This window comes from Parasteatoda tepidariorum, chromosome 2 (assembly GCF_043381705.1).
Source record: "Parasteatoda tepidariorum isolate YZ-2023 chromosome 2, CAS_Ptep_4.0, whole genome shotgun sequence".
Classification (NCBI taxonomy): domain Eukaryota; kingdom Metazoa; phylum Arthropoda; class Arachnida; order Araneae; family Theridiidae; genus Parasteatoda; species Parasteatoda tepidariorum.
Genome location: NC_092205.1, coordinates 70,698,580 through 70,712,607, shown reverse-complemented (window position 1 = coordinate 70,712,607; position 14,028 = coordinate 70,698,580). Strand labels below are relative to the sequence as shown.

The following is a 14,028-nucleotide window of genomic DNA, read 5'->3' as shown; positions in this document are numbered from 1 at the left end:
CCCTCCATCCAAGCTCTGAGTCAAAGCAAATGAATGTATCTTTTTCAAAGTACGTTTATTTGCATTTGCCGATGCTTTATTCTAAAACAAAATAAATGATACTGATAATTAAAATAGAATATTAGACTGCTTAAAAAGTTTATTAAATAAAAGAAATTGGACCACTTACAAATTAATTCTTTATGTTGAGGAATTTTGCTTTTTCAAGTAGGAATTTATTTCCTAAGAGAAGTGAATTTGCGCAAAAATGAGAACTGAGAAATTTATTACACTTTACTTATAAGCTTTCCTTCCAGCATAAAATCATTCCGTATATATAAAAAAAGGATAAAATACTAGAAAATTCAATAACTACTTTAAAAAAAGAAAGATTCAAAAGCTAAAGACCTAATTAAATGCATTTTTATTTCATATTTCAGAAAATATATATGCTTTTTTCATGAGCATTTAAATGTAAGCTTTTAAGATCTAATCATAAATAATATAAACTAAGAAATTCGGTTTCTTAAATTGAAGTGCACCAGTGCTAAGCTAATATCGCCCTTTCAGGAAGCATGTCCTGTTGATGAATGGAAATGTGGAATGGGAAAGATGACCAAAATAATTTTAAATGAAATTTATTGAATCAATAAAATGATAAAGCAAATATAATAACGAATTTAATTACTTGTGGAAAAGGCTCAGCTGAAAGCTTAAGTTAACAGCTCTGCATAAGGAATATTTTAAAAGGAAAAGAGTGGTATTAAAGAAACCACAGTAATATCCAAAGCTAATTTCCCTTAATTATATAAAAGCCGGTTATTATAAACCACCATACTATTTTACACACTAAAATAAACGCTAGAAACTCAGTTTAAAAAATAGAAGCAAAAAAGGGCGGGGAGTCACTAAGACATGAAAACAATTTAGACATGTCAAAAACCAGAATTAAAGACCAAGTAAATTTGCACATAGCGACATCGTAACTTACGAAAAAATTAGTCACTGTTAGATCTGAGAGATTCGAAATATTAATGTGAAAGTAAAAAGTTTACAGGCTAATAAAGATCTTTATCACTGATTTAGATCTAAAATTGTGATTATTTGATTAAAAATGTAATTCTGCAACAGATTTTATTTTCATTTTAAGGCAGCAGTCTAATGTTGATGTATAGAAAAATTAGGCATTTATATATCTTTGTATCTGAGATATAGCAAAATTTGTTTACTTTTACGAAATGACAGATTGTGATTGTGTTACATTTTTTAAACTAGAAAAACATCATGTATGTTATATTAAGAGATAGGTTAAAACTAGACTTATTTTATAGTTTACAGGAAAGTTTAAAAGGAAATTATAATATAAGCTTAAATTTTTCTTTTTGAACTGTGCTAAATATTCCGAATTTTTGCTTGAAAAAATGTGTTCAAAAAGTCATCATTTTATCTGGAAGCAAAAATTTAGAATTTAGTTAAAAAGATTCGAAAAATCCTGCATTTATAAAATTTTTATTAAACGTAAAATCAATCTTTTCAGGAAATTATTAATGGTTTTTTTTTAGGGATTATTTTCTGACTATAGAGCAACATAAACTAAATTATTCTGTAAAAAGTGAATAGATTTCAAAATTTCAAGAAACAAATCTAGCTTAGACTGAAACATCGTTCTGGATATAATTTTGTTTAAAGGCTTGAAAAACTTTAATTTCAACACCTTTCAATAGTTTATTTTAGTCTTGCTTTAAAATTTAGTTATCGCAATGGTTTAGTTCTTGTCCAATTAGAAAGTAATATTACACTATAAAATTAAAAAATACGGAAGTTTATATTAATCGCAAAAATAAATTCTTTACTTATATCATCTTTATTAGCTTTTTTCTAAACCACTCATTTAAAATTATTTATGCTTTTGTTCAATAATTTTTGAACTGAACTGATCAACTATCTATGCTCACAAGGTTAATGTTAGATAGGATACTTTTACTAAACAGACGCATTTTAAAACCTTCTAAAATAAAATTGATTTTTTAGTGCAAATCTTTGATTTCATGCGCAAAGAATAACTTACACTATATAGTAAATTTGCATTTAATCATTAGTGTTTAAATTTCAATTTCCGCGTCATGAATTATAGTCAGTTCAAAAGAAAGCAAAATTTTCAAGCAATTTCAATTTTCCGAATCAAAGGAAATAAATCCCAATGGAGCAAATATTATATGCGTGAATAAATAAATACTCTAAACTTTTTAAACTGATAATTTAAATTTTCAAGATTATTGTACACGTATTTATGAACAGCAATTTTAATTTGCTTCTTTTGAATCAAAATGGTGCGAAATTGTTTTCAAACATAAGATACTATCAGAATTTAGCAGATTTATTATGTTTAATTTTTGTTGAGAAATTAAAAGAAAAAACCAGTATAATCAGATTTCACAATTTTAAAATGTACATTTAAATTGCAAATTTAACTTTTTTTGAAATGTATATTTAAATTGTAAATTTTATAATGCAAAATTTTTTTTCTTCCAGTTTGTGATAAATTGTTCAAATAAACTATAAATGCATTTTGAAACTTTTAAGTCTGTGACCTAAATATTAAATTTTCAAGAACCTGCCTTAGTCAAATTTTTACATCTGTTAGAATGCTTATTTCTTAAGTAATCCAGTTCTCCGACTTTTTAGTTCTCTAAGTGGCAGTCTGAGAATTTAAATTTATATCTTGCATTGAAATTTTATACACTAATAATAAAAGTAAATGAAAATCCCTAAGAAATTATGAAAATATTTTATACATAAATGCTAATCGCAAATACAGAACACAAATGGGTCGAAAATTAACTTACTGAGAGCAGAAAACAAAGAACTATCGCACAAAAAACTTTCGTGTTCCCAAAGCAGTCCAGGTATATAAAGTACGGACACTTTTTTATTTGAATTTAACCAGGGAAAGAAGGAAGCCTTGTCATCCTTGATTTTCAGGCCTCCTTTTGAAATTGAGCCGCTCATCAAGATCTTTGCTCAACAAAGATTCGCTAATTCAGAGCAACTCAAGGTTTCAACCACCTACTCTATCGCTCGATTTCACAAATTCAACAACTAATTCTTCTATGACAAGAATACTGAATATCAACGCATGCGCATTTAACAATATACAGTGGTTGGACATGAAATATTAACTTCATTTTGTTGCCAACTTATTAAAGAAAAATTATAGGTTTACGAATACCTTATTTTGATGCTTATTTCATGTTTCTTTAATGCAAGCTACAAGGAAAGCCTGAGTTAACCGAGATTAAGGACGGCTGGATTGCTGCTCGCAGAAGTCAAGGGTATGGATCCAAAAAGCTTCCGAACAATCCTAGTACTTAACACTAGATTGCCCAAGGAAGTCATTTTGACTGTTTTTAAATTTCAATTAGGAAAAACAATGACTCAATTCTCAATAATGACACAATTTCTGCGAATTTTGTGACTTTTTGTACAACAAATTTTTTATTGTTAATATTTATTAATAACTTGTTATATAAATGTAAATAATAAAAAAATATTCAAAATTAATTTTAAACAAATTTCTTTACACATTATTCTTTCACATTCCAGTGATTCTGACTGCTTTTGGGCAATTTAGGTATTTACTGGTATTTATTTAGGTGTTAACAAGCTGTTCATGTGGTAAAAAAATTGTTAAACTAAAGACACAAACCCTACAATAGTTAGTGTGGGGAAAAACCTATACTAAATATATTTTGGTCAAGTGATTGGATTTTCATGTACTAGGAGTCAATAGTTGGTTCGGGGAGGGGGATTTCAAATATACTAATCAGTTAGTACAGATGCAATGCAATAGTGAAATCAAGTTTTAATGATGCCAAATAAGCTGTCGGCAACTGCAACGGGAAGCGATGACTAGATACGGTGCTATCCTTGTTCTCAGTGTAACGACAATAAAGATTCAAATCAGCAACTTGTTGTTAAAGTAGCCCGAAACACTATTGCATTTAGGTCTGGAGACCAAGCCGACTAATCCATTTTGCAACAATTTTCATACTTTAAGAAAATCGTCGAAATGAGGGAGTCTATTCTGCCGCACTGTCGTCCATTAAAATGAAACGAGAACCAACAGAATGAAAAGAATGAACATAGTACTCCAAGAACACACCTCGATACTCATATGCGAATATTGCCTCCTTCAAAGGCAACCATCGTGCAACCATCTGATATACTTTCCCAAAATATCAAACTTTCGCTTTTGCAATAATATGTTTTTGGACATTAGAGGATTGGCAAAAGATCAATGTCTCTCATCATATAAAAATATAAATCAGTGACATGCTACCTGCCTTCCGATGTCTAGAAAGTAACGTTTAGGAGGTATGTTGAATGAACGCTCCCCCAGACTTTGAAAGAAGCAATGTTACCTGTATGAATATCAGCAAGTTCAGGGGCCCCAATCAGGGGGGAAGGTGGGAGCACGATGCGCCCACTTAAAACTTGGGGGGGGGGGATTTTTACACTAAATAAAACGAATAGTTTGGGGGGGAATTTAGACGAGAGAATTTTTTTAAGTACATGCGCCCAAGAGCTTCAGGGGGATGGGGGCCACTGAGCAAGTTCTTATGTTTGCTTATTTTTAGAGATTCAAATGGTTCTGATTTCATGTGAATGGATTGTAGCACATGGCGTCGCGGAATATTTTTGCCGGATGGATTGACCTGTCAAATCTTCAGACTTAATTCCTATAGATTGAGATTACCCATAGCATACATGTTTTGAGTTCTTCTCCATGGTCGTTACACGAGCTGGAAGAGAAGTTATTTTTCATCTCAGAATAACAGCAGCGCTATCACTCAGTTCCGCACATATACCACTAACCAGTGGGGGCATCTATTGATCTGATATGATTACTGTTATGAGACAGATAGGTACAGATACTGGATACAGATAGGAACAGATACTGGAGAGGCAGATAGGAACTCCGTTTAGCTAAGATAACCAGATTTTTAAACCATGATTTGAGGAGCCTCCTTGAAACATTTTACGATTCGAGGATGCCAATTTGTTTATGGAAAAAATTTACATGTGCAACAAAGCTTTCTTTAAAAAATAACTAATATCAGATGCAAAACCATAATCAAACTTTGTTTCATTACTAAGCGATTTTGAGATGCATATATTCCTTGCAAAATAGAGTACATTAGTTTTTTTTATTTCGGTTAAATTTTCAGTATGGACTTCCCATAGAAATTTCCGTTTTAGAATGGTACTCTTTTACTTTTCGCTCTCATTTTCCGGGAGTGAAAATAATCTTGTTTAAAAATACATTCGCGTTTCTGATTTCTGATATTACACAGCATATAAAAAATTATTTGATATTTTTGGAAAAAATCAAGTACTTCATTATATTAAGATGAGGACATTTATATCCTGAAAGAATTTGAAAGTTTTTTGGCACTTCTAGAGAACTTCGAGAATTGTTCTCAAAATTTGAAGACTGCTGCTTCCCGCACCAGACCCCACCCAGCTCCCACTCCGACAACAGCAACACAACCGCTGATCTTGTTATCACGTTCCCCACCAAAGACAAATTTTTTTAAAACATAGTATTGTACAAGTGCGCAAAAAAAAAAAAAAAAAAAACGGACTTCTGTTAATAAATTTTGATCTAATGGTCGGATCTTCACATTTGAGGACTTAATCTTATTGGTTCGGGGGGGGGGAGACCTCAAATATGCTAATTAATATGTGCAGACGATATTTTAAATTACGAAATCGGACACAAAAACGTACTTTCTCGGAATAACCATACCTTTTTAACAGAGAATGTCCTCTACCAGATTTAGTTTCTGGTGTTTTGAGATGGTTATACAGACAATAGAAGATTTAAACCTTTGTTATGTTTGATCAGTATTTTTTAAGTAATTCTGGGTAATTTTTGCACACTACTTGTATGCTCAAATGAAGGTTCTGAACATATTTACCCAGTTTTACCAGAGTTCACATTTCGAGATAATTCCTCATTCTACATCGTGTTCAAATAAATTTGATACTTTGGTAAGAATCATAACAATTGAAGCAGATTTTGGCAAAAGATAAGACAACATTATAATAAAACGACTTCGTTCCCCATTGCGTTTGTCATCAACTTACTAGGTAGTATTGCTATTTATATGCCAATTTCAGTTAGTAGTAGGCTTACTTTTTCATATTTTATAACAGTCGTTGAACAACCGACCCAATTTTTGGGTTTACGACTACTAATGTTCAACTACGCAGCCTTGTAATTTTGAATCCAATCCAGAAGACACGAGAACTCCTGGATTTGGTATTTGGAGAAATTTGCCTTAGTGGAGGACTTTTTGATGGAACTAACCTGCATTTGCGTTACATGGAGAGGAAGACCACGAGAACCTCCCACGGTTAGCTTGACGGCACTGAGGATATTTCATGGCAGCACTGTGGTCAGCGCAAGGCGGATGCAGAATTCGTATAGAACAACCATTGCTGGAATTCGAACCAGGTACACCTCATTGGAAGGCGAACACTATTCCCTGAGCCAAGACTGCTCAGGAGTGGGCTTACTGTAATATTATGTTGTGGAAGTTTTAGTGTATGTTAAATTGTACTGGAGACATAATTTTTTTTTATGTCTCTCGCAAAAGTGCATACATCGCTAAAGTGAGATTTAATGTTTTATCTGAGTAGAACTTATCAAATATTGATCCCCCCCAAATTGTTCTTGGGGGAAAAAACGCGTAATTTACGAAAACGTAATTATGTTAGAATTAAATGCATCTCTGTACAAAATAAAAAGAAAATGGTCAAAAACAGTTTCTCATTTCTGTCATTTTCCATTATTAGTGGCCAGAAAAATCGTATTATAGGATTCTTAATAAACAACTAGGTTTCCTTGATTGCCATCAGCAAAAAATTAATAAAATTTATAAAAGTACTTTTTAGCAGTAAAATATTCTTTACTTATCAATATTTGCCTGTAATTACCCTATGGAACAAATATTTTGGTGCCTTTATTACGAATAATAAAACTTGCGAAATCGGGTGTGGAAATTTCAAATCTAAAATTAATTGTTACTCCTAATAATACAAATTTGTTTAAAATAACATTTTTTTCTATTTTTTTGTCAAACTGTACAGGTTTAAAAAAGTTGTATACAACAAGCGATCTCATAAATGTCACTGCAAATTTCTAGGAGTTAGGGCACATCATCAGGATTAAAATTGTATAGGAACCCATGCCCTGAATTGTCATAGTACGGGGTTAGTGGCGCTTCCCTACTATGACCTGCTCAGAAGCGCATGAAGAAACAGTCAATGGGAGAGCGCTCCTAGCCGCGTACAACGACAAATAAATACAATTTTAATCCTAATGTTGCTCCCAGACTCCCCTAAGAGTTCTTCGCAACATTTATCGACCCCCTGTTATATGTAACGTTTTTAATTTTACTCATTTCGACGAAAATTAGACAAAAATTGTCTTAAAACTTCAGCTTTGGGAAGAGATACTGATCGCAGATTTGAAATTAGCGATACGAAACTATTTGAGATCTGTCAAAAAGTATCATGCAACAGAAAAAAAATTGTTCCTTAGAGTTCTTTATCATCCTATCATAGTCTTTTTCTGCGCTATTATTAAATATTTGATTTTGATAAAATATAAAATAACCAAAGCTTTTATATAATACTGGAGTTAATAAACAGAGCACGCTGTCATTAAAATTGTTTTTAATCTTCGTATTTTATTTGATTAATAAAGATATCGGAATCTGAATGTTTTGCGTTCTTATTTTTTTCTAAATAAGATAAGTTATGAGAACCCTTGGAAGCGATATATAGTCATCCGTAAGCAAATTTTGCATATCTCAGTGTTTTGATCTAGTTTCAATTTTAAAAAAAAATTCATAAAAATATTATACTATCAACTTGTAAAAATTAGAAGAAAAATTCAAATCAATTTAAATGTAAAGCACATTTTGATGAGAGAATTTTTATCTCTAAAAATCTTTCTTAATTGTTTTGATGTATTAGATATTTCCAAAAAAACTTATACCATATTTAGAAAATAACTGCAAGTAATGATTTATTGTAATACCTTCAAAAAACTGGAAAATCAAGGGGAAATTCTACGAGTAACATTTTTATTAGTCTTAACTTTCAAAATACCATAAAAAATAACACATCTATTTCAAAACTAAATGAAAAAAATATCTTTAATTTCATGTTTATATATGGAAGACATTTCAGTTTATAATAATTCAGACTAATTTTAAAAAATTTCGAGGGCACTCAAAAAGCTTAAAATTATACCTATTATATTATTCAAAATTGTTTGGTTATTCTTTTAAAAATAGTCTGATTTCGGAAAATAATTATTTTTATCATAATGTGTTACCATGAGGATTTCCTTGAAATTTGGGATGCAAAAAGTAGACTTTTACAAAGGAAACTAGCTAGTAACTGAAGAATTCGAATAAAGTACATCTTTATATTGCATTTTAAGAAAATATTAGATTTGAAAAATTTAGAAAAAAAAATATATTTGAATAATTCATTGAAATATTTGAATTTCTGAGTTTAAGAATGTTTCATGATCAGATGTAAAAATTGAGCATTTATTCATTCTCTTCAGTTATAGTTAATTAATACGGTTTTAAATGGCAAAAGATATAACAGTTTTAGTATATTTAAGTAGAGAGCATAAAATAAAAAAATGGAACAGTTGAATTATTTATGATTTAGTGATCGGAATTTCAAAAAGATGCAATCTTAATGGTTCGAGATTAAACATGCTAATTTTATTTGCAGATGATGTTAAGTAACGAAATTAATAACGTTACTAAACTCTTCCGTAAAGTGTTAATTTTTTAGATGGGTAGCAGACGATATTTAAACGATTAGCAGTAGATATTTTGTTGCAGACGATATTTAAACGATTAGCAGTAGATATTTTGCTGCAGACGATATTTAAACGATTAGCGGTAGATATTTTGCTGCAGACGATATTTAAACGATTAGCGGTAGATATTTTGTTGTAGACGATATTTTGAGTAATGAAATCAGTTACGTTACTAAACCAGTCTAAATAAAAAAACGTCTAATTTCGTAATTTAAAAAATATTCTTCACAAATAAATTAGCACATTTAAGATTGTATTGTAACTTATAAAATTTCGATTATTTCGATCAAAAGTTATTCAAGAACTCTCTTTTGCGCACTGTACATTTTAAACTAATTTTTTCAAAATTAGAAACTTCTACTTTTATTTCATTCGAAGGGTGAGAAGATAGAAACAACAAGTTACACATTCATTCATTTTATTAGGGAAGTTAAATATAAGTTTTTAGTTGGGAAGAAGCTGAGATAGAAAAAAAAAAAAAGAAAGTTCTGTTGGCATTCTAATAAAAGTTTTCCAGATTTTGTTCAGCTGTTGATGGTTTCCATTCCCATAATTTATTATTTTAATATTATTTAATTTATTCATTTTGTATAAAAAAAATTTCCACCGAATTATGAGACAAAAATCCAGTTTAAAAATATTTATTGTTATAAACCAGTAATCAATAATTACTTTTATTGGCACAGATTAGGTATAAAATGAATTTAGTATGCATAAGATAGTTTAGTTCAAACTAAACTATTCTGTTTTAATAATCAACCATAAAAACATAGTAACTGCCGAATAAAAAACAAACCATCGCATTTATGTAATTTTTATAAAATAGATATTTGCTATTGCGAAAACGAGAAAATAGTTTTGAAATACAAAAGTTGTTAACTCTAGTTAAAACATTTGGTTTAAGTTTCGAAGACTTAAATTCTTACTGGTTTGAATAACACATTAAGTTAATCATAAAACGGATAATGATGTACAGTATCACTTTCTATTCCTTTTAGACACTAGAAAAGCATACGTTTTAACCAACTGAGAATATTTTATTAGCGTATTCTGAAGTACAATTTCTTTGTTAGAAAACTTTATATCCTATAGTTATATGAAATATTTATTGAGGCAATTAATCGATTTTTGAAGAAAAATTCCCAATTTGTCGTGCTAAATCGGATATTTGAGTTTCAGTGATTACTGTGTACGAGTTTGGTAAGAATTTAATGTGATCTATAGAACAATATTTGTTTATAACTATTAATTCTAAATTAATAGTTATAAACAAAGAAGCCGTTTACCTCTAAGAATGCTTTTAATATTAAGAAATAAAGAATAAATACATAAAATCTATATCTATGCCACATAGACGTAAGCGGTTTTTCGTTTAAAAGCGTTTAAATATTACCAAACTTTGCGATAGTAAATAGAATCATAACACTTAACCAAACACTAAATAACATTAAATAACATAAACATTAGTAGATTGCATCAAATTTCGATCTTTCGGAGGTGCATAATGTTTCGAATATCAAAATTTCCCAACCGATCTTAAATAAGTAGAAAATTTAAAGGAAAAATTATCTTCGCAATTCGTAGCAACTATCTAGGACAAAACTTACAAATTCCTTCCCCCCCCCTCCAGCAAACTTTCAATGTGTTTAGAACATTGATGAAACTCTCTTTTAACAATTGAAAACACAAATAAATAGCAATTATTCAATAACAGTATTTTGAAACAAAAATAGTAAATATTTTATGCTTAAAAAATAGATTATTAAATTATTTTAATGTCTATCAGATTAAATATCTACGTAGTCCAAAAAACAAAAAAAAATATTCTCTGAAGGTAGGAATTTAATATTTACTCATAATCGTTTAAACAGAGAAGTGCAACAAGAATTAAATTTAAATCATTACCTGTTCGACAACGACTTAGTTGCCTTTAAGAAAAATGATTTTAAAAGCTTGTTAGAAGAATGAGAATTTCAAAACTGAATGAAGTCTTCTGTAGTCATTATAAAATTCGAGTCAATTGCGCATGCGTTACTTCGGTTCAACAAACAAGCTAGATGTGCAACGCATTTTAACATTTGCTGCTAAACATTACGTATTTGTAGTTTAATGCCACACATTTGAAGGGAAAAATAAAAACAATTAGAATTCGGATGTGACGTTAGGTTTGACGAGATAAGCAGTGCGACTTTCGTTTAGTGCTTGAGCACCGCAGAACCAGGTAATTAATATGCATAGACAAATAAAAATAAAATCTTATTTTGAGTATATTTTGTTGAAATCAAGTCATATTCGTTTTTTAAATGGATTTGTTTGTTGTAGTGTATGCTTCCGGTCTCTTATTTCTGCCTTGTTGAAGGTCTCCGGAAATTTCTACAACGTACCTAATTGAAATCCTGGTGTGATCTTTTCTTAGCTGATGATTACTCCTTCAGACTTATATATTTTATATTCAGTTTTGAACAGCTGATGGCTTTCAGATTTACGACTATCGATGTTTGTTGTTGTTGTAGTTCATTTACGTCACACTAGAGCTGCACAATGGACTATTGGTGACGGTCTGGGGAACATCCCTGAGGATGAACATAAACCATGCCATCATTATTTTGATCCTCTGCAGAGAGGATTGCACCCTCGCTTCGGTAGCTCAATGACAGGCACGCGAAGTCGAGCACTTTACGGTAGAACAGTTTAACGACCACCAATACCGCACATCCCTGGACACTTCACAGACTGATCCAAGTGGTCATCCACCCGCACACTGAACGCAGACAATAATGCTTGACATCGGTGATCTGCTTCGAATCGTGTCTTAACAGTCTAGTCCACAGCGGGGCTCAATCAGTGTTTAACTATGTAGCTTTGCGATTCTGAACCTACTAAGAAAATAAGGTAACTCCTGAATAAAGCATCAGAATGAACTCACATTTATGGAGACCTTTTTGATGGTACCAACTCACCCTTCCACGATTAGCCCGACGGAAAAAACCGGGAGCAAAGTGCGAATTGACCAGCCATCCTGGGATTCGTCCATCCTGGGCCATCTTGGGAACAAGAAGATAATCAGCAAAGAAGATTCAATGTTTATCAACCGCCTGTATGTATATCTGCCATGCTCAGAATTGGACAAGCAATCTTTTTGCTAGAGATGAGGACCATGGCTGCATACAATCAAGTCAATGATACGATCTAATTTTAAACTTTGGCCACAGTTGATCATCAAACTTTCCACGTAGTGCATTATTGAAAGTTCATCTCGCTGCTCTTGTATTATTGAATCCAGTTTAGAATCTCATCCAGTCGCAGAATCATCTTGGCGTTTAAATGTAACTAGTATCTATCTACAATGTAACTAGTAAAATGTAGCTTCAATGTTTAAACACTAATTTGTTTGGAATACCATATGGAAAGAAATATCGCGGAAATCTCATATTTTATGGTCAACTGGACATTATATAGAATTTGACCTTTAATCCGTTTATTACTAAGGATATCTATGCTATCCTTATTATCTGTCAGGAAAAAATAATTAGTCAAAACTAGGATTCGAACCTTTAGATTCTCTGCGTTTTCTTCGAACTCACAAGCTAAAAATCTTTGGAGAAAATACAGTAGGAATGCGTAGGAATTTGCGTAGGAAGAAGCTGTTTGGAATAGCATTCAAATATTATATTATCCATCAAACCTGAAAGGCTAATCTTTAAAAGCCTCAATTCGATGATCTATCTAGGAAATATGAAATTTCTTTCACTGCCTGGAGTAAAAATGTTTATGTGTTGTTCTGGTTAGGGAATAAGAAGTGCTCTGAAAAAATTTTTTAGAAATTTTTTTCCCAACTTTTTCTCTCCACAGCAATAACCAATTCCGCCATAATTTGTTTGCAACTTGATATTTTGAAAAAAAAAAAAAAAAAAAAAAAAAAAAAAAAAAAAAAACAGCATTTCGTCATAGTTTACTTTTGGACTATCTGATTATTTAAATTTCAACTACACTATAGTGTAGTTGAAAAAGTTTTGATAAGCAGAATTTATATAGCTACCTCTTAAGTTGATATAGGCTTTGGAGATGAATACAATTAAAAATAATATTTTGCACATTGTGTTTCAAGGAAACATCGTTTTTCCATCTTAAGAAAAGGTATTTTTTTCTTTATAAACCCGCATATCATATTTGTCCAACACAAATTAATTCCGACCAATACAACAGCTATGAACTCAATGCAATCGTTAAGGCTTAAATTGGAAAAGGTATATTTTTTTCAAACTAGAAAGAAAATGTGAATAATTCCTAATTTTGCCAAAATTTTTTTCAATGAAATGGAATTCAACATTTTTAATCAAAAATTTTTTTTTGTTGTACAATTTTGTTACATTTATTAAATGCTTACAGTAAGTAAACCGGTTTGATATCCTCAAAAAAAATTCTGTTTAAATAAGGTGTTACTTAATTACCAATAATGATGTATAAAAATAGTAAGAACAGTCGAAGTCGTTAATTAATATCGAAGCAAGACAAAATAAAATACTGTTATACAGTCGGTATTTCATTTAAAAACATTATAGGCTGACTATTGACACAACCGAAATCTATGAAGAAGTTTTCTCTCGTATTAGATCAACTGGTTTTCAACTCAACTTAAACCACTTTCAATTTTTTTCTCCGAAGATCATTTTCATTTTATTTTAAAACCAGGTTTTAAATTAAGGAAATCAAATGGAATAATAATATACGATAACTTGGTTTTTCGGTGTTAATTTCAATAGCATTGTAATTTTGAACCCAGCAATGAAAACAAGGGAATTGCTGAATCGAACATTGGGAAATCCTCGTCGACTTGGAGTACTTGATGGAACTAACTTAGAACTAACTTAGATAAGAAAACCGCTAGAATCTCTCATGGTTAACCCTATGTCAAGGGGTTACTAACCTTTTATTCGTCAACCACAGGGGAAATTTTTCATCAATTGAATTCGAATCGACTAGTCATTGCTGGAATTCGAACCTGGGTTGCATCATTGGATGGCAAGTACTCTAATTTCCTGAGTCAATGCGGCACTTGATTCTTCGATTGTCGATACTTCATTGATTCCTCCTAATAACTCACTTGTTTAACTTTCCATACTTAGAGTCAGGGG

At 30.9% G+C, this 14,028-nt stretch overlaps 1 protein-coding gene across 2 annotated transcripts in view; it reads right to left on the bottom strand.

Annotated features, from left to right (window-relative positions):
* Positions 1-11,187, bottom strand: part of LOC107436425 (insulin-like growth factor 2 mRNA-binding protein 1) — a 50,051-nt gene extending 38,864 nt beyond the window's left edge. Inside the window, exon 1 of one of the 2 annotated variants that reach the window (XM_016048154.3) lies at positions 10,799-11,187. Coding sequence is in view for 1 of the 2 variants with exons in the window: in XM_016048153.2 (XP_015903639.1) it covers positions 2,826-2,988 (163 nt within the window). In the remaining variant the exon portion in view is untranslated. Of the gene's footprint in view, positions 1-2,825; positions 3,121-10,798 lie in introns of those variants that run through there. The other variant, XM_016048153.2, reaches the window with a different exon arrangement.
* Positions 11,188-14,028: the final 2,841 nt, after the last annotated feature.